The sequence below is a fragment of the Cynocephalus volans genome, chromosome 3 (assembly GCF_027409185.1).
Source record: "Cynocephalus volans isolate mCynVol1 chromosome 3, mCynVol1.pri, whole genome shotgun sequence".
In the NCBI taxonomy this organism is placed as follows: domain Eukaryota; kingdom Metazoa; phylum Chordata; class Mammalia; order Dermoptera; family Cynocephalidae; genus Cynocephalus; species Cynocephalus volans.
Window position 1 is genome coordinate 74,748,268 of NC_084462.1, and position 24,277 is coordinate 74,772,544.

General features: G+C 45.2%; 1 protein-coding gene and 1 pseudogene across 1 annotated transcript in view; one reads left to right on the forward strand and one right to left on the reverse strand.

The window, feature by feature from the left end:
* Positions 1-24,277, reverse strand: part of ANKDD1A (ankyrin repeat and death domain containing 1A) — a 47,812-nt gene that overhangs the window by 19,444 nt on the left and 4,091 nt on the right. The window contains exons 3-8 of the mRNA XM_063090041.1: positions 23,055-23,153; positions 19,120-19,218; positions 12,628-12,732; positions 11,820-11,918; positions 7,559-7,657; positions 6,867-6,965 (exon numbers count right to left, since the gene is read on the reverse strand). Coding sequence (XP_062946111.1) covers positions 6,867-6,965; positions 7,559-7,657; positions 11,820-11,918; positions 12,628-12,732; positions 19,120-19,218; positions 23,055-23,153 — 600 coding nt within the window. The remainder of the gene's footprint in view (positions 1-6,866; positions 6,966-7,558; positions 7,658-11,819; positions 11,919-12,627; positions 12,733-19,119; positions 19,219-23,054; positions 23,154-24,277) is intronic.
* LOC134371713 (cyclin-C-like) lies at positions 12,799-14,655 on the forward strand (annotated as a pseudogene).

Below are 24,277 nucleotides of genomic sequence, written 5' to 3' on the forward strand. Positions count from 1 at the left end.
TATTATTTATATTTTATTATTTATTATTAATATTTTTCTATACTATTGACATTTAGAGCAAACAGAGAATTCTAGACCCTGATGCCATTCAACCAGCCAAGATAGATTATTTATCACTGATTTAAAAATAAAAAGTACCGGACTTCCGGTCAAGATGGTGGAATAGGCGGTCCCTAGCGTCACTCTCTCCCACAAATCAACCAATTTAAACTATAAAAACATAACATCAAGTGCACATGGAAAGGGGAGACGTCCAGCAGGGGAGGCAGAAGCTCCGCAGAGACCACATGACCTGCGGGGCTGCCGTCGCACAATCCGGCAGATAGGCTTCACTGCTGCCACCTGGCTCCATCCCAAGCCTGGCCTAGCAGGCACAGAGCAGGGAGACATCCTGCAGGGGAAGGGGAAGCTCTGCAGAGACCACATGCTCTGCGGTGCCTCGGTGCATCCCAGCAGTCTGGGCCAGAGCACATGGAACAGGGAGAAGTCCAGCACAGGAGGTGGAAGCTCAGCAGAGACAACACACCCTGCGGTACCGCCCCGTGATCCAGCAGCCCAGCAGAGTCCAAGCTGACCAGAGAAGTGGCTCCCCAGAGAGGCCCAAGACTCGAGGCAACCACACACGCAAGGCACTATTGGCCAACTGAGCAGTCACTGAGGTAGCCATACCAAATAGGCAACCACAGCAACATCTTAATCAGTCAATAGTGTCAAACCTGTGGACTGTGAAACCCCTTGCCACAATGAATAAACATCAAAGAAAAGATACCAGAAATACGAAAAATCAAGAAAGTACACCACCAAAGGATAATAACTCTCAAGCTCTAGATCCTATAGAACAAGAAGCCCTTGAAATGACTGACAAGGAATTTCGAGTGATAATTCTAAGGAAACTGAATGAGATACAGGAAAACTCAGCTAGACATCATGATGAAATGAGGAAAAGTATACAGGATCTGAAAGAGGAAATGTACAAGGAAATCAATGTCCTGAAAAAAAATGTAGCAGAACTTGCCAAACTGAAGAAGTTATTCAGCAAAGTAAAAAACACAACGGAGAGTTTAACCAGCAGGCTTGCGGAAGTTGAAGAGAGAACCTCTGAACTTGAAGATGGGCTGTTTGAAATAACACAAACAGACAAAAAAGAAAAGAAAAAAGAATCAAAGGCATTGAAGAAAATCTGAGAGAGATATCAGACAACCTTAAGCGCTCAAATATCCGAGTCATGGGTATTCCAGAAGGGGAGGAAAAAGGAGATTGCATTGAAAACATATTCAACAAAATAGTGGCAGAAAACTTCCCAGGTATAGGAAAAATCACAGATCTTCAGATCCAGGAAGCTCAATGATCTCCAAACGTATTCAACTCAAAAAGGTCTTCTCCAAGACATGTTATAGTCAAATTGGCAAAACTCAAAGACAAAGAGAGAATCTTAAAAGCTGCAAGAAAGAAGCATCAAATCACCTATAAGGGAGCCCCAATCAAACTAACATCAGACTTTTCATCACAAACCCTAAAAGCCAGAAAGGAATGGGATGATATATTCAAAATACTAAAAGACAGAGACTGTCAGCCAAGAATACTCTACCCTGCAAGGCTATCCTTCCGAAAGGAAGGGCAAATAGTGTATTTCTCAGACAAACAAACACTGCGGGAGTTCACTACCACACGACCACCCTTACAAGAAATTCTCAAGGAAGTACTGGGTTTGGTTCCTGAAATATAACTACCACTGCCATAAAAACCCAAGAAAAATCAAAACCCACTAGTATTATAAAAATGGCATTCATGAAGAGAAAACAAACAAACAAAAAGGCTATCTACAACCTAAGGAACCAACAAACATAGAAAACAAACAGTAAATCAGAAAGCAAGGAACAAAAGACACCTAAGACAACCAAACAACAATCAATAAAATGCTAGGAATAAATCATCAATTATCAATAACAACTCTTAATGTAAAAGGCTTAAATTCCCCAATCAAAAGACACAGACTGGCTGAGTGGATTAAAAAGTAGGACCCAACTATATGCTGCCTGCAAGAGACCCACCTCACCCATAAAGACTCACATAGACTAAGAGTGAAAGGATAGAAAAAGATTTACCATGCAAACAGAAAAGAAAAATGAGCTGGAGTAGCTATTCTTATATCTGACAAAATAGACTTTAAACTAAAAACCATAAAAAGAGACAATGAGGGACACTACTTAATGATAAAAGGACTGATCCATCAAGAAGACATAACAATCATAAATATGTACGCACCCAATGTTGGAGCAGTCAGATGTATAAAACAAACTCTATTAGACCTAAAGAAGGAAATAGACACTAATACCATAATAGCAGGGGACATGAACACCCCACTGTCAATATTGGACAGATCATCTAGGCAAAGAATCAGCAGAGAAAAACAAGATCTAAACAATACTCTAGACCAATTGGACTTGGCAGATATCTGCAGAACATTCCATCCAACAACCTCAGAATATTCATTCTTCTCATCAGCACATGGATCATTCTCCAGGATAGATCACATATTAGGTCACAAATCAAGTCTCAGCAAATTCAAAAAAATTGGAATTATCCCATGTATTTTCTCAGGCCACAATGGATTAAAACTAGAAATCAATAACAAAGGAAAATCTGGAAACTATACAAACACATGGAAATTAAACAGCATTCTGGGCCGATCCCGTGGCTCACTCGGGAGAGTGCAGCGCTGGGAGCACAGGGGCGCTCCCGCCACGGGTTTGGATCCTATATAGGCATGGCCGGTGCACTCACTGGCTGAGCATGGTGCGGGCGACACCATGCCAAGGGTTGTGATCCCCTTACCAGTCACCAAAAAAAAAAAAAAAAAAAAAAATTAAACAGCATTCTACTTAATGATATATGAGTGCAAGAAAAAATCAAGCAGGAAATCAAAAAACGTATTGAAACTAATGAAAATAATGATACATCATACCAAAACCTGTGGGATACTGCAAAAGCAGTACTAAGAGGGAAATTTATTGTATTAAAAGCTCACCTCAGAAGAATGGAAAGATGGCAAGTGAACAACCTAACACTTCACCTTAAAGAACTAGAAAAACAAGAACAATCCAAACCTAAAGTTAGCAGACGGAAAGAAATCATTAAGATCAGAGCAGAACTTAATGAAATTGAAACCAAAAAAACAATACAAAAGATCAATGAATCAAAAAGTTGGTTATTTGAAAAGATAAATAAAATTGACAAACCATTAGCATGGCTAACAAAAAAAAGAAGAGAGAAGATTCAAATAACAAAAATTAGAAATGAAAAAGGTGATATAACAACTGATTCATCTGAAATACAAGGAATCATTCGAGACTACTATAAACAACTATATGCCAACAAATTTGAAAATCTGGAGGAAATGGATAAATTTCTGGACACACACAAGCTCCCAAAACTGAGCCGTGAAGATGTAGAAAATCTGAACAGACCGATAACAATAAAGGAGATTGAAGCTGTTATCAGAAGGCTCCCAACAAAGAAAAACCCAGGACCAGATGGATTCACAGCAGAATTTTACCAAACATTCAAAGAGGAATTGACACCGATTCTTTACAAACTATTCCAAAAGATTCAAACAGACGCAAATCTCCCAAACTCATTCTATGAAGCAAACATCATCCTGATACCAAAACCAGGTAAAGATATAACCAAAAAAGAAAACTACAGGCCGATATCCTTGATGAATATAGATGCAAAAATCCTCACTAAAATACTAGCAAACAGAATACAGCAACACATATGTAAAATTATTCACCACGATCAAGTGGGATTCATCCCAGGGATGCAAGGTTGGTTCAACATATGCAAATCAATAAATGTGATACACCATATTAATAAAATCAAACACAAGGACCATATGATCATCTCTATAGATGCTGAAAAAGCATTTGATAAAATTCAACATTCATTCATGACAAAGACCCTCTATAAGTTAGGTATAGACGGAAAGTATCTCAACATAATTAAAGCCATATATGACAAACCCACTGCCAATATCATCCTGAATGGGGAAAAGCTGAAAGCTTTTCCTTTAAGAACAGGAACTAGACAAAGATGCCCACTCTCACCACTCCTATTCAACATAGTGTTGGAAGTACTAGCCAGAGCAATCAGAGAAGAGAAGGAAATAAAGGGTATCCAGATTGGAAAAGAGGAAGTCAAACTGTCCCTGTTTGCAGATGACATGATCCTATATATCGAACAGCCTAAAGCCTCTACAAAAAAACTCTTGGAGTTGATAAATGATTTCAACACAGTAGCAGGATACAAAATCAACACACAAAAATCAGTAGCATTTCTATTCTCCAATAGTGAACATTCAGAAAGAGAAATCAAGAAAGCCTGCCCATTTGCAATAGCCACCAAAAAAATAAAATACTTAGGAATTGAGTTAACCAAGGATGTGAAAAATGTCTATAATGAGAACTACAAACCACTGCTGAGAGAAATTAGAGAGGATACAAGAAGATGGAAAGATATCCCATGCTCTTGGATTGGAAGAATCAACATAGTGAAAATGTCCATACTATCCAAAGTGATATACAGATTCAGTGCAATCCCCATCAAAATTCCAATGACATTTTTTTCAGAAATGGAAAGAACTATCCAGACATTTATACGGAATAACAAAAGACCATGCATAGCCAAAGCAACGCTGAGCAAAAAAAATAAAGCTGGAGGCATAACACTACCTGACTTTAAACTACACTACAAAGCTATAATAACCAAAACAGTATGGTACTGGCATAAAAACAGTCACACTGATCAATGGAATAGAGAATCCAGAAATCAACCCACACACCTACAGTCATCTGATCTTTGACAAAGGCATCAAGCCTATACACTGGGGAAGAGACTGCCTCTTCAGCAAATGGTGCTGGGATAACTGGATATTAATATGCAGGAGAATGAAACTAGACCCATACCTTTCACCATACACTAAAGTCAACTCAAAATGGATTAAAGAATTAAATATACACCCTGAAACAATAAAACTTCTTAAAGAAAACATAGGAGAGACACTTCAGGAAATAGGACTGGACACAGACTTCATGAATACGACCCCAAAAGCACAGGCAACCAAAGGAAAAATAAACAAATGGGATTATATCAAACTAAAGAGCTTCTGCACAGCAAAAGAAACAATTAACAGAGTTAAAAGACAATCAACAGAGTGGGAGAAAATATTTGCAAAATATACATCTGACAAAGGATTAATATCCAGAATATACAAGGAACTCAAACAACTTTACAAGAAAAAAACAAGCAACCCAATTAAAAAATGGGCAAAAGAGCTAAGTAGGCATTTCTCTAAAGAAGATATCCAAATGTCCAACAGACATATGAAAAAATGCTCAACATCACTCAGCATCCGGGAAATGCAAATCAAAACTACACTGAGATACCATCTAACCCCAGTTAGGATGGCTAAAATCCAAAAGACTCTGAATGACAAATGTTGGCAAGGTTGTGGAGAAAAAGGAACTCTCATACACTGTTGGTGGCACTGCAAAATGGTGCATCCTCTATGGAAAATGGTATGGAGGTTCCTCAAACAATTACAGATAGATCTACCATATGACCCAGCTATCCCACTGCTGGGAATATACCCAGAGGAATGGAAATCATCAAGTTGAAGGTATACCTGTTCCCCAATGTTCATCGCAGCACTCTTTACAATAGCCAAGAGCTGGAACCAGCCCAAATGTCCATCATTGGATGAGTGGATACAGAAAATGTGGTATATCTACACAATGGAATACTACTCAGCTATAAAAACGAATGAAATACTGCCATTTGCAACAACATGGATGGACCTTGAGAGAATTATATTAAGTGAAACAAGTCAGGCACAGAAAGAGAAATACCACATGTTCTCACTTATTGGTGGGAGATAAAAATAAATAAATAAATTCACACACACACACACACAAAAAAAAAAAAAAAAAAAAAAAAAAAAAACCAGGGGAGGAAGAAGACATAACTACAGTTCCTTGAAGTTGATACGACAAGCAAACAGAAAGGACATTGTTGGGTGGGAGGGGGGAGAGGGAGGAGGGAGGGAGGTTTTAGTAATGGGCCACAATATCAGCCACATTGTATATTCACAAAATAAAAATAAATAAATAAATATAAATAAATAAAAAATAAGAAGCACCAACTCCCCACCTAAAGAAAGGCTACAGCCCTCCTTTCCAGGTCCCAGAGGAGAATTTCTACCAGCAGCACTGAGGAGTATAATAGTGAGGGAGAGAAGAGGCCTGTCCCAGAGTCACAGCCCAGGCCCCAGCTCCTTGGGCTGGTGTGGTCACAGCACAGGCCTCCATGTCAGGGACACCCCCGTCAGTGGGCGGGAGCTCTGGAGCCAGGGGAACAGGCTCTGGGGGCTCAGCTTTGCTTCTTACCAGCTTGTGACCCCAAGAAAGTCCTCTCTAAGCTTCAGCTTTCTCATCTGTAAAATGGATGAAATTTTCCTGAGGCAGTAGTTATAAAGGGGCTTTGTGAACTATCAGGAGCCCAACAGTGAGAAGACTCTAACAGGTGTGGAGCCCCTTTTGTGTCCCGGGCACTGTGCTAGTTAATCCTCACAGCGATGGTAAAAAGTAGGTATATAACGTCTCATTTTATAGTTGAGAAACAAGCCTCAGAGAGGTTCAGCCACTTGCCCGAGGTCACAGGACTCAGCAGTGGAGAAGTCAAGATCAGAATGGGCCTCCTGCCTCCAAGCCACTATTCACGCATTGTTTAGGACTCAGTGGCTGTCACCGCTGACCCAGTTTCAGCGCATCAGCAGAGGGCAGACCTCAGTCCTGGGGGGCTCTGGCTACCTGGGTGAGGGCATTCACGCTGCTCCCAGCCCTGAGGAGGAGCTGCACACAGTCGGGGTGGGTCCCTTCAGCAGCCGCATGCAGGGCAGTCAGACCTTCCTGAAACACATGAGCACAGGCATGAGGGCAGCAGGGAGGCTGACCCAGGTGACCCAAGGCCCTGAGGTGGAGGCCTCCCTTGTGGCATGGCTCTAGGGCTCTCTGAGCTCTCCACTGTCCTGCTCCTGGGGACAATGAGCTTGGTTATTTGTGGTCCCCTGAGTGCTGCCCCTGGTGTTCTCACTTTGTGGAGCACGTACGTGGTATGTGCACTCCCTGCTCCCCATCTCTGCTCGTGTTCTCCTCCCCTTCAAGCCGCCGCCACCCCTGCTCTCCGTCTATTCCCTCTTACTCCAGGAAGCCGTCCTGGACCACCCTGGCCATGGTGACTTCTCCCTTCTTTGAACAACACGATGTGTGTCACTCCTTGGCACTCAATCCATCACGCCTAGCACCCCCACCCTCCAACCCCATGCTACTGCTTCTCCTTTCCTGGTGGACTGTCAGTCCATCCGAGAACATGCCCTCAGCTTCCTGGCTTCAGGTCCTCTACCGGGGGAAAGTCAGCCTGCACCATGAGCCCATGGGAGGTCCGCGAAGGCAGGGAGCAGGCAACTATCATGCATCTCTGCATCCCCCAAGCAGTGACTCACAGCATTCTGCTCCTCCAGGTCCAGCCTGATGTCCACGAGTCGCTGCAGCACAGCCACATGACCCCGGCCAGCAGCCAAATGAAGGGCCGTGTTCCCCTCCTGCAGGAAGAAGGGCTCCTAAGGGGCTGGCAGAGCACAGAGCCCCAGAATCACAGACCCAGAGACCCACTAGAGACACTCTCCATTTTACAGACATGGAAGCTGAGGCCCAGAGAAGGGAACTGACATGTCCAGGGTCTCAGAGGACATCTGTGATGAGCTGCAGCCCTGCATGCTGGCGAATACCACCTTGTCCCTGAGAACTGTGCCAAAACTGCCACCAGGAGCACTTATGAGGGCCAAGTCCTGGTCTCTCTTTCCTTATGCAGTCCTGTGTCTCTCAACAATGTGGATGTGGACTGAAAAATGCATCATTAGGCACTTTCATCATTGTGAGAACATCACAGAGTATATTTACACAACCTAGATGGTATAGCCTACTGCACACCTAGGCTACATGGGATAGCCATTATAATCTTATGGGACCACCGTCATATACGTGGTCCCTCATTGACCAAAACATCATAATGTGCAGCTCATGACTGTACTTCAAGGCATTCACATTTCACATTAATCAGACCACTTTGAACCAAAGCTAGCTCAGAAATCAACAAAATTTAGCATTGCTTCAAAAATGAAACAGAACCTACTTTTCATGTGCCTATCTAAGCTGTCCATCCCCTCTCACTGCTCAAGGACACGGTTCCAGTAACTCTCCCCTGAACTCAGGCTGTTCCCAGGCAGCTGCTTGGCTCAGTCGCCAGCCTCCTTCAAGTCTCTGCCCAAGACATTAACTTCTCATTGAAAAACGTGTCCTACCCTGATCACACTCTGACACTGCAACGCCCACTTCTGCCCCCTTGATCCCTTTTCCTGCTCTGCTTTCTTTTCCTTTTCCCAGAGCACTGACCACCTGCTAACACTCTGCATTGACTGTACACTGTCTGACTCTTGTTACTAGAACATAAGCACCATGAGGGCAGGGATTTCCATCTACTTTGTTCTCTGACATTTCCCCAGGGGCCTAGAATAAGGCCTGGGGCACATGGAAGATACTCAGTAGATATTTGTTCAATGAGTCAATAATGTGAGGAGGTCTTCAGGGGACTGTGTGGAGAGCTTGACATATGTCCCCTGGAACTCAAGAGTCAGAGGACCGGTAAGTGCCTCACACTTGGAAAGTCTAAAGGTGACAGTGACAGAGTCAAGAAAGGCGGCTCCATTGGGCAGGGCAAAGGGCACAATATTCTTCGTGTTAGAAGTAGCTCCCACTGGGGTCAGTGTGCTTGGGGTTGTCCTTTAAAGGGAGCTTACTGGAGAGGACAGCTAGAGGGGTGAAGGGGCCCCAGAAAGGGGGAGGGCAGCTGGAAGTGGCCAGTCAGAGAAAAGGTATGTCCCTAAAGAGGAAGCACAGATGGAGGACCAGAGCAAGAACCCCTGAGGAATCCACAGAAGCATCTAGAAGGGAAGATCCAGCTTTGGCTATTCATCACACTCAGAAGGCCCTTGGGACATAACTTAGGTGACCCAGCCATGGGAGACTCCTAGCTCAAGCTCTTTGCTCCACCCTGGCCTACCTCAGTACCTTCCTAGAGATTCAAGACATCCACATTTAGACACAGATCTTTAGAGTTCAGTGAAGATGTGAGCATATCCTAAAACCAAAGTAGTTTTTTTTTTTTTTTTTAAAGATGACCAGTAAGGGGATCTTAACCCTTGACTTGGTGTTGTCAGCACCACGCTCTCCCAAGTGAGCTAACCAGCCATCCCTATATAGGATCCGAACCTGTGGCCTTGGTGTTATCAGCACCACACTCTCCCAAGTGAGCCACAGGCCGGCCCTCAAAGTAGTTCTTAAAATAGCTAAAAACATACATATACCCCTGTGATGATAAATGTACACATATATTAAACAGCCATAGCTATCTTATGGATCAAAGATGAAACATTTAAATTTCCTTTATGGGGCTGGCCCATGACTCACTTGTGAGACTGTGGTGCTGATAACACCAAGGCCAAGGGTTTTGATCCCTATATAGGGATGGCCAGTTCGCTCACTGGCTGAACGTGGTACTGACAACACCAAGTCAAGGGTTAAGATCCTCTTACCGGTCATCTTTAAAAAATAAATAAATAAATAAATAAATTTCCTTTATGATCATCATAATATTATAGGAATAAATAATAGTTAAGCTTAAGTTTTCTCGTGCTGCAGACAGGCACACGGCAGCCGAGTAGGCAAGGATAAGCTGTGGGAAATGCAGCCACAGCGTGAAGTCTTTGTGTTCAAAGAGACACAAAGGAAGTGGTGGACTGTGAGGGACTGACCCGTGCCCCAGTTAGCAGGGTGTGGAGACAGTTGCGGGGCTTTCTTCTTCCTTCTGGGTTATGAATATCCACGTACTGCCTTTGAAGTTGCAGGTGGCATACACAGTCATCTAACAGGACAGTCACACTTCCCTGAGGCAGAGCAGGGGGCTCAGAAGCAGGACAGCTGGGTAGAAAGTATCTTTGGCCTTGGGCTCGGTGCCCTCTCTGCTCCACCTGTGGGGATGCTCTGTGAAGCTCTGACAGCAACACCTGCCACCCTAAGTGGAATTAATCACTCTCTCTGGGCTCTCAAAGCCTCCTAGCATCACAGCCCTTGTGACGTGACCTGTGTCACCACTGGCTCTGACAGGTCTATCCCCCTTAGCAGCACACAGGCATTTAGCAGGAGTCAGACTTTCACTGGCCCGAAGCCTTGAAAAACTTACTGTGCCCACTCTCCGAATGAAAGTCAAAATGAAAACACTTCTAATCTGAAAACACAAAACAGTGGTATGCAATTTTAAAAACTTCTTTAGAATTTCTGATTTCAAGATTCTGGGTAGGGCTGGCCAGTTAGTTCAGTTGGTTAGAGCACTGCCTTGTAACACCAAGGTTAAGGGTTTGGATCCCCATGCCAGCCAGCTGCCAAAAAAAAAAAAAAAAGACTCTGGATAGATTCATCAAAACTGGATTTTCCCCTTCTCTGCATTTGGTGCTCCTGCTCTCCTGCGGTCCTGAGGTATGGTCATCTTTGCCTCTTGGGTAAGCCTGTCCTGGTGGAGCTCTCCTTTCCCCTTTCTGTACTCCCAGTTCCTGGCCACGTGCCTGGCACAGAGCAGGACCTGCTCAGTCCATGTTTCCAGAATAAAGACAACCAGCCTGATTTGAGACCCAGGCTCCAGACTCAGCCTTTTCATGCCTCAAGGATGAGTGTGGATGAGTTCAGTACAGACCCCCAAAGGGGGTCAGTGCCCCAGGCAGCGTGGTGAAGGGGAGCAGAGGGTTACGCATCAGGGTGCTGGTTCCAAACCCAGCTCTACCATGTCTTGCTTTGTGACCTTGGCTAAAGTATCCCTCTCTCTGGGCTTCAGTTTCCATATCTGAAAATGAGACAGTTGAACATGTCCTTGAAGACATCTTCCAGTTCTACGATCTTGTGGCACCTTGTCTGTGAGCTCTCTGTCATTACCTTATAAACAGAACTCCCTCAGTCCTGGTCAAGCACATTAATCAGAAGGTTAATAATGGAGTTCATCTTTGTTGGAAGCATCATTTACAATTTGCTGCAATATATTTTGCCTAGTGATTCACATAGCCCATTGATAGGAGTCATTTGCAGGGTACTCCCCTTGGGTCCCCAGCCCTCACCCCTTTTCAGATTGGTGAAATCCTGCTTGTGAGATCTCCAGTCCAAATGGCCTGCTTCCGCCATGGTGCTCCCCTTCTACTTTTGCCATAACCGTAGTACAGCACTAAATCACAAAGAAGCCCAAGAACCAGCAGCTGTGTGGCTACCGTCCCCCTCCCTCTCCCCACACCCTCAACAACAGACACCCCCAGGGGAAACAATCCTGCTCAAACCACTCCAGGCCGTACTACCAGCCAATCAGGCTTGCCATCCTGGCTCCCGCCAGCAGGTCACAGTTCTTTACTAGGATTGTGGCATGGATTTCCTTGAGTAAGAAACGGTGTCTTGGGCATCTTTGTGCCCCTAACCCACAGCACAGGGCTGGCCCATAGCATGGGCTGTAAAATGCCTGCTAGATAAACATTTGACACGCTCTGGTCTTTGGGCCATGTGCTGCTCCAGCACAGCTGGAGTCACAGTAGGCACAGGTGAGGTGCCAGAGCCTAGTAGGTGGCAGGGCTTCTGCACCCTGGCCAGGACCCCAGAGCCTTACGGTCACAGTACCTTGTCTTTGACACTGTGGTCACAGCCAGAGCCCACAAGGAAGTCCAAAGCATCCAGCTGCCCGTGCTCAGCTGCCCTGAGAAATGCCGTCCTTCCCAGCTGGCAGGGAGGAGAAAGAGAGTGAACCTGCTCACACTGTCAGTGGGTACACCTGCCCTGCCTGCCTGCCTGCCTCGTCTCTGTTTCCCCAACCACTCTGGGTTTATGGTGGCCTCTCCTGCCCCAAACACTCTCTCCTCCCCTTACCCCCGACATCCTACCTGGAAAGCCTAGACCCAGCTTCCCAAAAAGAGCCACTTGGTGGGGTCCCTCCCCTGCTGAAACCCTTAGGTGGGTCCCTGCTGCCTACTGAATAAAGGACAGATTCCTAAGGCTGGGGGTCCAGATCTCCACCCTCTGGCCTTCCCTTCCAGGATTCCGGTTCATCAGAACTCACACACAAAGGGCCCTTTCCCACCTCTAAAGCCCTGTGATGCTCTCTCTTCTGTTTGGCTCCTCCCCCAACCACCGCTTTCCAATCTTGTCCACAAATCCACTTCATTCACCGAGTACCACCTCCTCCAGGAAGCAGAAAACAGTGGCTCCCTTCTCTACCCTGTCTAGGTCTGATCAGGGACTCTCCGAGGCAACTGACCATGTTCTGCTTGTATTCTGCTCATTTGTACCCTAACGCCTCTTGCAGACCATCAGCTCCTCTGCCCATAGCTTGAAGGATACACCCAAGGAATGTGGTGAGCCCAGTAGGCAAGAGCACCCCAGAAGCCCCAGGCCCAATGGGAAAGATGAATAGCCTTGAGGTGGCTCTCACCTGGTCCACGTGGTCCAGGGCCACATCCTCCAGGTCCTCCATTATGAACGCCAGCACTGGCACGTGGCCTTTTTGGGCTGCGCAGTGCAGTAAGGTCAGGCCGTCCTGGAAACAAGCCCAGGGTGGTCCCTGCAGTCTGCGAAGGGAGGCCCTTCTCACACACTGCCTGGCATGTTTGGGACCCAGAACACAGCTTCTCATGGAAACAACACTGTAAATGATGATTGGGCCCCTGGGATAACCCACTCTGATGCCTACTCAGCCTCGGAGGGGCTGGTGGGAGTCAGGATGTCAGAATTCAGAATTCATCTCCGGCATTCCTCAGCTCTGTGATCTCGGGCTGGTTACCTCCACCTCTCTGAGCCTCCATTTATGCATAGATGAAATTAGGATAATAATCCCTGGCTACCTCAGTGGGTGGTTGAGAGGACTGGATGGCATCACCTAAAGGGAAAGTATTTTATAAACTGATTCAAAACTGTAAGGTGAGGTCATACAACAATAGCAGTCCTCAGAACATCCCCACAGATCAGTTAAGAAAGTTCTAGGCAACTGCCTTCCCTGATACAGCTGCAAATGAAGAAGCAGGCAACTAAGTGCCCAGTGTATGTCACTAGGAGGTGACCTCCTCACCTTGCAGGGAAGACTGACAGCATGTGTAGTCTGCAGAGACTAAAGGGAAGTGGCCTGGGTTAGAGGGTGTGGGGGAGGTAGGAAGAAGGTCTCTTGAGCCTAGAAACAATATTTAAATGAGGGAGGCTTGCAAATCCTGTTTGTGACCCAGAGCTTCTATCCCTGCCTTGCATTAAGTTCAGATTATCTGGAGCACTATTTTTCAAATAGTAGATTGCAACCCATCAATGGGTCATAAAAATCAACAGAACATAGTCACCACTGCAGAGCAGAGCCAAGCAGATCTGCTGGAGGAGCACAGTTACCGGACGGGCTAGGTCTACGGTTACTCTACTTTTTTTTATCAGGGCAAGCTGCGTTCCACGGCAGGGAACTTTTGGCGGAGCTCCCGCTATTTGCAATGGATTTTAAATAAAACAAGATCTGTTGAAGGAGCAACAAGAGGACTCAAAGCTTCTCTCAGAAGAAGAGTATTGGAAATTACAAATATTTTTTACAAATGTTATTCAGGCATTAGATGGACATCTTAAATCAAGACAACAAGTTATTGCCACTGCTACAGTCTATTTCAAGAGATTCTACACCAGATATTCTCTGAAAAGTGCAGATCCTGTATTAATGGCTCCTACATGTGTGTTTTGGGCATCCAAAGTAGAAGAATTTGGAGTAGTCTCAAGTACAAGACTGATTTCTGCTGCCACTTCTATATTAAAAACTAGATTTTCGGGGCCGGGCCGTGGCTCACTTGGGTGAGTGCGGTGCTGATAACACTAAGGCCACGGGTTCGGATCCCATATAGGGATGGCCGGTTAGCTCACTGGGTGAGCGTGGTGCTGACAACACCAAGTCAAGGGTTAAGATCCCCTTACCAGTCATCTTTAAAAAAAAACAAAAAAAACAAAAAAAAACACTAGATTTTCATATGCCTTTCCAAAGGAATTTCCTTATAAGATGAATCATATAGTAGAATATGAATTTTCTCTTTTAGGACTAGTGGATTATTGATTGATAGTGTATCATCCTTATAGACCTTTGCTCCAGTGTGTGCAGGACATGGGCCAAGAAGACATGTTGTTTCCCTTTGAATAGACGATAGTGCAGTATGGCTCTTTTTCTGCTGTATCCTCCTTTCATGACAGCTTTAGCTGGCCTACATGCAGCCTGTGTCGTACAGCAGAAAGATGCTAGACAGTGGTTTGAGCTTTCTGTGGATATGGAAAGGATCTGGGAAATAATCAGGGTTATTTTAAAACTATATGAGCAGTGGAAGAATTTTGATGAGAGAAAAGAGATGGCAACTACTTTTATTAAGATGCCGAAACCAAAATCACCTCCAAACAGGAAGGAGAGCAGGGTCCAAATGGAAGTCAGAATTCTAGCTACAGCCACTCTTAAAACGTTCCGAAGAATTCCATAGTGGACCACTTGGAAATAAACCATTGGACAGATTTCAGTAATGTCTTCAACGGAACACAAATGAACATGAATAGCTCATTTCTGTCAAGCATGGTGGGAAGTGATTTTATTTTTGCAAAATAAATTTTTCCTTCCCTAGTTTGATTCTAGTACATAATTGATTAAAATCTCTTGATTATAAAAGTTTGGAAAGGTCCTAAAGGGAACTACAGACAGACAGACATAGACATTTCAAATTAATAACTTCTGATTAGTATATTTCTTAATTTGGATAATAGAAATTGTAACTTTTTATTAAGCCAGGAAACATGAAGCATCATCTGTTCAAATTCTCTTTGGTCATTGAGGGACCAAAAAAGGACATAAAAAGTCAATATATAAGGAGTTTGTTTTCCTCCATAAATTTAACTTTAAAACTGTATTTAAGGGGCTGACCCGTGGCTCACTTGGGAGAGTGTGGTGCTGATAACACCAAGGCCATGGGTTCGGATCCCATATAGGGATGACTGGTTAGCTCACTGGGTGAGCGTGGTGCTGACAACACCAAGTCAAGGGTTTAAGATCCCCTTACCGGTCATCTTTAAAAAAAAAAAAAAAAAAAAAAACTGTATTTAAGGAATCAAATGTTACAAAATCCTAGAAGATTTTGCTAATGATGTTGATAATTTCAAGGAAATTAATCAAGAACCTATTGATTTAAAAGTGTATTTTATTCAGTACTTTTGGTATCTTGCCATGGAAGATACTAGCCCAGCCTAGCAGAAAAATGCAATATGTATAGCATACTTTGACATTTTAAAAGTTATATTAATTTTGTAATTTGAAATGCTGGGCAAACTTAAAAAAAAAGTCCTACATGAAGTCACTTACAATTAATTTACAGTTAATCAAGCATTTTGAAAGTTTAATTGAATAAAACACCGTAATAAGGTTGAAATTTGGTAAAATTTTATTATTAATTTTTACACTAATGTGAAAAAGTTTTTCATAAGATATACACACCCTAGTTTAATTTTGTGGTTTAGTATTGATTTGCAAATTTACTACAGTTATCCAAAGCCAGGAACACAATCAGGTCTCAGGCCAGTTTGATACTGGCTGTTCTTAATTCTCATTAAGTATAGGACTTTAGACTAAATTTTATAACAGTGGGACTGTGCTGTCTGTGGAACTTAAAAATTACTCATTTTCTTCAGACTTGAAGGAGAGCGGTGAATAAAATTTGGAGTCATAGGATATTGATGTATAATTTAAGGATTAAATTTTATTTATAAATCAATTGTGAACAATGGATTATTAAATTAAATGTTGACTTCCTAGTATAAAACTGCAAGAATAAAAGTAAGTTCTCTACCTTAAAAAAAAAAAAATCAATAGAACAATGTTCTACACCTTGACAATGGTCAAATCTCAGTGAGCATAAATTTCAGATTTGTGTATTTCATTGTAAAGAAATTAAACTGTAGTTCATTATATGCATACTGAAGTATTTAGAAGGAAGTGCATTGATGTCTGCAATTTACTTTGAAATGTATCCAAAATTTATAAAGCACTTACCAATGAAAAATTAAACAACCCAATTAAAAAACAATTTGGACACCAAACAAGATATAAGGCTGGCAAATAAGCACATGAAAAGATATCTGACATTAGTAGTCATTATTGAGATGTAAATTAACACCACAAAGAAGTTTCTAACCATAGAGTATGGAAAGGGAAAAATCCTGACTTTACAGTGGAAAAATGTGGCAGATACCACCTTAACCACATAATCGAGGTTAACATCACCAGTGATAGGTCATGTTGGAATCATGTACCCCCGACATGAGGGGATGAGAAGGCACTGCCCTCTGTGCCATTCTTCCCACATTCCATAACCCCAGACTAACCATGAGAAAAACATCAGACAAACCCAAATCACAGGACATTCTATAAAACACTCGACCATGACTCTTCAAAAATGTCAAGGTCATGGAAAACAAGGAAAAACTGAGAAATCGTCACAAGATTGGAAGAGACAAAGGAGACAAGATAACGAAATGCATTGTAGGACATTATTGGAAAGACTGGTGAAGTTTTGCTGTAGTCTATAGTTCAGTAAAACTTTAAACATCATCAATGCCTGGCAAGGCAGAGTCAAGTAAAACAGCGGGGAAAAGAGAAAGCTTCAGGGCAGAAGCAGGACCACGTTATATTATGGCATCTAAAGGTGAGATTATTTTTGTTGGGTTTTTTTTTTTTGGAGCTGGCCAGCACAAGGATTTAACCTTGGACCTTAAAAGGTGAGATGAATAGCTTTGGGGAAGACCTTGAACAAGGGATTGCAAGGAAGAGGGGGGCCCGCTGTTTGCACAGATGCTTTGACTGTTCCTCCCACTCTGGAAGCACGCCCCAGATGGCCACCCTTCTCACCAAGAGGAGAAGCCAACATGCTCCTCCGCTTCAATGTTGACTCGTTCTGTGATGAACTTTGACCAACAGAACGTCGTGGAAGTGACACCATGTAACTTTCAGGACTAGACAGAAGGACCCTGATCTTGAACCTGAGTGTCTTCATGGAGTGGCCTCCTGATGGCCTCTCATTCCCACACTCAGGTCAGATCCTGTGACCCATAACGTTGGGCTTCCTGCCCTGGAGCTGTCGCACATTTCCACACTGCCAACAGATCCTAACGATGGCATAAGGCACACCTCTTACATGCCACATCCTTTTTGGCATCTGGTAAAGCCTATGGACCCCTTCTCAGAATAATGTTTACTTAAATGCATAAAATAAGTTGTATAGGACAAAAACTTTAATCAAATACACAAGCATACAATGGTGTTATTAGTTTCTTATTGCTGCTACAACAAATTGCCATAAATGTGGTGGCTTAAAACAGCACAGATTTATTCTCTTACAGTTCTGGAGGTCAGAAGTCTAAAATGGGTTGGCAAGGCTGCGTTTCTTCTGGAGGCTCTATGGGAGAATCCGTTTCCTGGCCTTATCTAGCTTCTACATGCTGCCCAAATCCCTTGGCTCATGGCCCACATCACTCCAACCTCTGCTTCCTTCATGATATCTCCTTCTCTGACTCTCCCACCTCCCTTTTTCCCCTATAAGAACCCCCTTGACGACATTGAGCCCATAAGATAATCCAGAATAATTTCCCCACTTCAAGGTCTCTTATTTAATCACATCTGCAAAATCCCTTCTGTCATATTAGGTTCTGGGATTCACAGGTTTAGAAATTAAGATATAGACATTTGGGAGGGGGGCATTATTCTACCTGTCATAAGAGGAAACCAATTATATTGAAATAGAGTTATCAAAATGCTAAAAGCCAAGTTTTCATTCTAGTAACATATGTGCTTCTTTATTGATCCATTAAACAGCAAGATCTCACGAAGAGTCTAATAACCATCATAATTTTAAAGTAACAATGAGTGTAAGGAATATTTTAAGATAACTGCCAAACTTTAATGTGATATGAAAATAGCTATATTTTCTATTAGTGACAGTCACAGGTATTAATACTACTTACACTTATCATTAAAAGAAATATTAGCTTTTTAAGTAGAAGTTAGCAAAAATAAATATGCACTTTTTTCTGATCCAAACTCACAGGTCCCCTGAATTCTCTCCAAAGACCCAGGTTAAGATCTCCTGTTTGAAGGCACTGGGCCCAGAAATGTTTGCATTCTGCTAAGGATCACTGACACCCTAAAAGGTAAGACACCCGTGGAGGGATTTCAGGCACTCTGACTTGCTGGGGCCCTGCTCCCTCAAACCACAGTGCACACCAGTGAGCAGTGAGAGGATGCAGGTTCCCTAACGTGCCAGGAACCGAGCCAGGTACTTAACACACAGCACTGTCCTTGTCTCTCCCACAGCTGTGAGGTGCATACTTGCATCCCCATTGTCAAATGGAAAAACTGAGGCTCAGGGTGAGAAAGTAACTCGCCCAAGTTACCAGGGTTGGTACATGGCGCGTTGACCCTTCCACCCACCACACTGAGCACAAGGAAAGCAGCCCAGCAGCAGGACAGAGGAGGTCCCCTCTCCCTCTAATTTATTCTTCCTAACTACCCTCTGAGGGTGTTATTTTGATATTTTTGTGTAAATAAGGAGGCTGCTAGAGGGCTGGGGACTGTCCTAATATCACAGAGAAGTAAAGCATGGGGGGATCAGAAGAAAGAGGCTTTCGCTGTTGATAAAAGCACTAGAAGCCCCTCAAGGCCCTTCTCCCAAGCCTCAATGGAAGCAGCTAGAAGTCCCAGCTTCACAGGGCTCGGCTCAGCCAGGGCTTCAGGGCTTCCAGAGGGTTTTCAGAGGGCCGGGGCAAGCTGGCACAGGCAAAGGAAGGTGGGGGGCAGGGACAGCGGCAAGTGGGACAGGGGGCAGAGGTGGGAGCAGATCTGTGCAGCTGAGGGCAGGGGAGCACGGGGGTGCTGAGGCCTTACCTTGTTCTCACAGTGGATCTTGGCCCCAGAGTTGACCAGGATCTGGAGGATCTGTAAGTGGCCAAACCAGGCAGACAGGAGAAGCGCGTTCATCCCAAACTGGGGGAGAGGACACGAGAGAGGTGAGGAGAGTGTGAGGAGGTGTGTCCTGCCACCTGGGCCCTGTGCCCTCATTGCAAGATCATACAACCATAGGGACCATAAGTGCCACTCAGTCCAGCGAATTCAAGCTTCAGGAATTTAAAAACCAGGATTTTTTTTAAATAGAGGCTGATATGCTACTGAAAATGGTTTTTTTCTTGCTAAATAAAACAGCCATCTACCCTCATCATCATTTCATAAAGAAGGACCATTACTAAAACAAAAGATTTGGAAGAAACCCATCTCAGAATATATCCTTTACAAATACAGCTTCATGAAAAACATACTACATCATCCTTATTTTCTGATTTGCTATGACTGGTAAAGACCTCATCCTGGACTGGCATTTGAGAATCAACCGTTTAAATCTCCCATAAGACATCTTCAAGGCAGGCGGCCTGAGTCTGCAGCATTGCAGCACCTCACAGGACATCCCTGCACCGCCAAACCCTGCTCACTTTTAGAAACTCCCCCTTATGCTGTACTGAAATTTGCACGCCTGCAGTTTCCATCCCACCGGCTCTCTGGAGCAACGAAAACATGTCTAGTGCCTCTTCTGATGGCAGTCCCAAACCTGTTTGCAGGGTGCTCTTCCCAAACATCTGCAAAGTGCTCCAGAGTCATCAGAGTCCCTTCACTGACCTCAGCCACCATGGGGTTCTGCCTTAGAGGGCAGCCCTTGCCCGCTCCTCCCAGAAAAGACTCTTCTCTGCGAAGAGAACCCCCAGGATTCCAAACTCACTTCCTGGAATACATCGACAGCCAGCCACCCTCCAAAAAGCCCCTCGGTTTTTTGCTATCTCTCCTTGGGTGTGGCTCCACAAGGAGCCTTTGTGAGGGGTGCCCAGAAAGGGGTCTTAGTGTCTGGCACCAGAATTCCTCTTTGGGAGGAACTGTGTTTGGGTAAAAGCCTTGACAAGTGGTTGGGGTGAAAAGTGAACCCCAGAGGGAAGTGACTGATCAGTAGGCTCCAAGCATCTAAAGAGAAATTCACTGCTCTTCTTTGGAAAGGGGCCGGGATTTGGAGGCAGGGAGGGGGTGGTACAGACAAGCAGTAGAGAGAGGAGAAGGAGCAGGCGCTGGGGACAAGACAAGGAAAGGGCCAAGGGACTTTAGGAAACAGAATGTCAAGAGATGATTTTACGATTTCAGGTTGTTTTCCTGGGTGATGCAAGTCCCCCGCATTTCTCATTTTGCAAAGCCCATCCCACACCACCAGCCTTGTGTGAATGGGGTCTCTGTGGAAACCAGAGAGGAGGGCTGAGATCCACATTTGGGGTGACACCAGGGTGGGGAAAAAGGACTATTTGCAAAATTTCAAGAGGACAGCAAAAGCTGGAAGAGCCTGCGATGACCATAAGAATTTAAGCCCTTCCTCCTGAGATCTTGGGGAAAATACTGGACCCACCATAGAGCCTCAAGTGGGGTCCAAAGCTGGCCTTGGCTAGAGCCAAAGAGGTCAGGAGACCTAGCACTGGGTTAAGAACTCAGCACCTGGTAGAATATAGGTAACCACAGGCTGTCTGGATGAGAGACTGAACGAATAAGCCGGGGCAGAGTCCAGAGGGGGAAGCCCATAGGAGCTTGGGAATGAAAAGAGTGAAGGCTCAGGGCTCAGGGAGGAAGAGTGATGGGAGCCCCCAACTGTGGGGACCCCAGGGAAACCTCATAGTCCTAGACCAGCCTTTTCCCCCATGCACAGTTTAGGAAAATAGCCTAAGTGATTCATTTTCAAGAATAGTGTAAGAAAATAATCTAAGTGGTTCATTTTCAGAAACGACTTATCTGAGGGCATTTTATTGAGATGGGTAGTTACTATCCCCTTTTGTTTTCTTCAATTTCCTGGAGGGTTGCTGAACAGAGAAGGCTCTCCTTGAAATGGTAGTTGCCAGCTCCTTCTGTTTTCTTCATTCCCTGGTGTTTCTCCTTTCACAGGGCTTAAGTGGGCCTTTTTTGTGGGCTTGTCCTGAGCCCCCAGACAGAGGAATAACTTGCAAGGGGGTAATAAATCTTAGGCTTCATTTGGGAAGATTGTGCACCCTGTAGTACTCAGCCAATGAGGAAGTGGGGGGAGGGACTTGCGTACTAGGGAATAAATTGCTTGCTACAGCCCTTTTGCATGTGCCTGTCCCATTCACAGACACCCGGATTTGCAAGGCCATTATTAAAGTCTCTCTTCACAGTACCTTGTGTCTCTGTGTCCATCCTTTGGCATTGGATGGGTGAGGGCATTTCTCACAAATAGTTTAATAAGGGTTGCTTGACTAACTTGCATTGCAATAAGCCCTGAAAGTACTTTCCAGAGGGTGACTTCTCAAGATGGTGGCTGGCCACCTTGTTCTTTTTACTTCCTGGTTCTTCTTCCTCCTCAGGACTTCTGGGGGCCTTTTTCACTGGCTTGTCCTGAGCCCTTCCCTTTCCACCAGAGGCAAGGGGATAATAAATGCCTTATAAGGAAGTAATAAAACTTAGGTGATGTCCGGGAAGATTGCATATCCCATAGTACTCAGCCAGTGAGGAACTGGGGGAGGGACTTGCGCACTAGGGTATAAATTGCTTGCTGTAATCTTTTCATGTGTGCCTGCCATCAGACACCCAATCTTGCAAGACTGCCATTAAAGTCTCACTTTGCCATATCTCATGTCTCTGTGTCCATCCTTTGGCATTGGACAGGTGAGGGCATTTCTTACACACACTTCCCAGGAACCATCCAGGACAGAGCCCTGGGGCATACCAGTAGAGACCTTCCCCCCAGCAACAGAATTTCCCTTCTCGGTGTCTCTCCCACCCTGCTATTGCTAAAGCAGGCATGCCCACCAGGCCGTCTTATTTTTCAAAATGTATTTATTGTGTTTGCAAAGATGATGTATTAAAGGACTCCTTCCTACTGTCTCCCTCTTAGCTCCTTTTCTCACTCAGCCCCGAAGGAAGGAATAACAAAGCACAGTGGTGATAATGGGCGTCTTTGTGGGCAGAGAATTGATGCAAGAAGTTCCAGTGTTTCTCTAGGAAACTAGGACCAGACATTCTCCTTCCAGAACCTCTTCTAAATGAGGACTAAGCAGGTACAGGGAGGAAACAGATGGGCAGGGGCATGGGGAGGTAGCTGTTACTGCCACTCTTGGTGGGGCCTGGGAGCAGAGAGAAGCCAGAACAAAGAAAAGTGTTTCCACAGACAACTAGGTCTCTGCAGGGAAATTTATAATTTAAAAAATTTTTTTAAATTTAGATCCTTAAATGTATCCCTATCAAATGCCATTGTCAGATTCAGCCCTTTTCCCAAACCTGCAGAGATAAGTTCCAAGGCCCTGTAATTCTTTAGTGTTCTCTCAGCAATGTGCTGCCTGCCAATTTAAGTAATACTATTAGTCTTTATCCAGCTTGTTGGTTAAATAAAGGGTTAGCCAGGGCAGAGCCCTGTGGCCATATCCATGAGAGACTTTCCTCCTAGTGATTTACAAATCAGGCCTTCATGAATCCACCCAATTACCTGCTCTCCCTGTTCACATGGTATCATGGGGGACTGAAAAGGCTTTCAGAACTGAATGGCCCTTGAAAATGGAGAGATCTTCATCACCGTGCAAATTAACAATGGAATCAGTGCAGTGGCACTGGCCCCTGAAGACTGACTTCCCGCCCACACTGCAGGGGAACCTCTGCCTATCAGCGACAATCTCAGCAACAGCAACAGGCTCATAGACACAGAGAGATCTCTGATGCCCCTCCCCACCCTGAGACAGACAGACAGACAGACAGACACGCACACACAGACATGTCTCCAGAGGGCCCCGTACCGCATCCTCATTGTCCACAGCGGCCCCGTGCTCCAGGAGCAGCCGCACAGCCTGCTCGTGCCCCGCGGCTGCGGCCCAGTGCAGGGCCACACGGCCCACCTGCCAGGAGGTACAGAAACTTGTCAGGAACCACTGCCACCTGCTGCCTGGCCTTCCTCCCACACCCTCCCTGCCAGGACAGCTGGTCTGCAGGCTGGAAGGGCTTTTGCTGGCTCTGGTGACCAGCTGGCTGGGGACCCAGTCCCACTCTGTCCCTTCCTCCTCCCCCACATGGCAGCAGCCAAAGGCTATGTAGTAAAACACAATGACTGGATTCTTCTGTCCCCCATCTAAAACTCTTCGTGGCTTCCCACAGCCCTTGGGACAAACTCCTAACCCCGGGGCCTATGAGACTCAGCATGGCCTGGCACTGCCCACCCCTGCTTCTCAGAAACACCAGACGACTTCCTACCTCTAAGCCATGTTCCCACTGTTCCCTCTGCCAGGCAGCCATATGTGGCCTCGGATTATTCCCCACGCCCCTGAGGGGCACCTGAGTGCCCAGGTCCTTCCCTCAGAATGGGTTGAAGGGGCCTGACTCCCCACCCTGTTCTCAGACCACGCTGGCCGGCAGTTCATCGTGGCCCCCACCCTGGCACATCTGAGCAGGCCTGGGGGAAGCCAGCCTCTGACCCGTAGTCCACTTCCTCCCTCTGCAGTTTTCAGCGCATGAGGGGACAATGAAGGAAACACTAATGTTCTGTGTGGCCTCAGGCAAGTTCCCCTCTCTGGGGACCAGCTGTTCCTTCCTTCCTCAGGGCTCCTGCCTATGCTGTTCCCTCTGCCTGGAACTTTGTTCTTCTTCACCTGGCCTCTCGAAAATGTCACTTCCTCAGGAGGCTTTCCAGGTGAGGCAAACCCCCTCTGACCCTCCTCCCAGGATGCAATGAGCGAACGGATGGATGAATGTGGAGTTAGCGTCCTACCATCCCACAAGGTCATGCGTCCTTGCCAGTGCTTGTCCAGGAGCGGAGACTGAGGCTTCAGTCAATGTCCAATGACATGCTGCATGGCCTAAAGTGAGCTGCTGCTCTTTCTGTGCCTGCCTTGAACTACAGGACGAATACTTCCTGCCTTCCTCACCTCTCCAGGGGTGAGCGAGACCACTGGGAAGCAGGTGGACAAGAGCTCCAAAAATCAAAATGCACCAGACATATCCCAGAACTCGTGTTACTATTACTGTG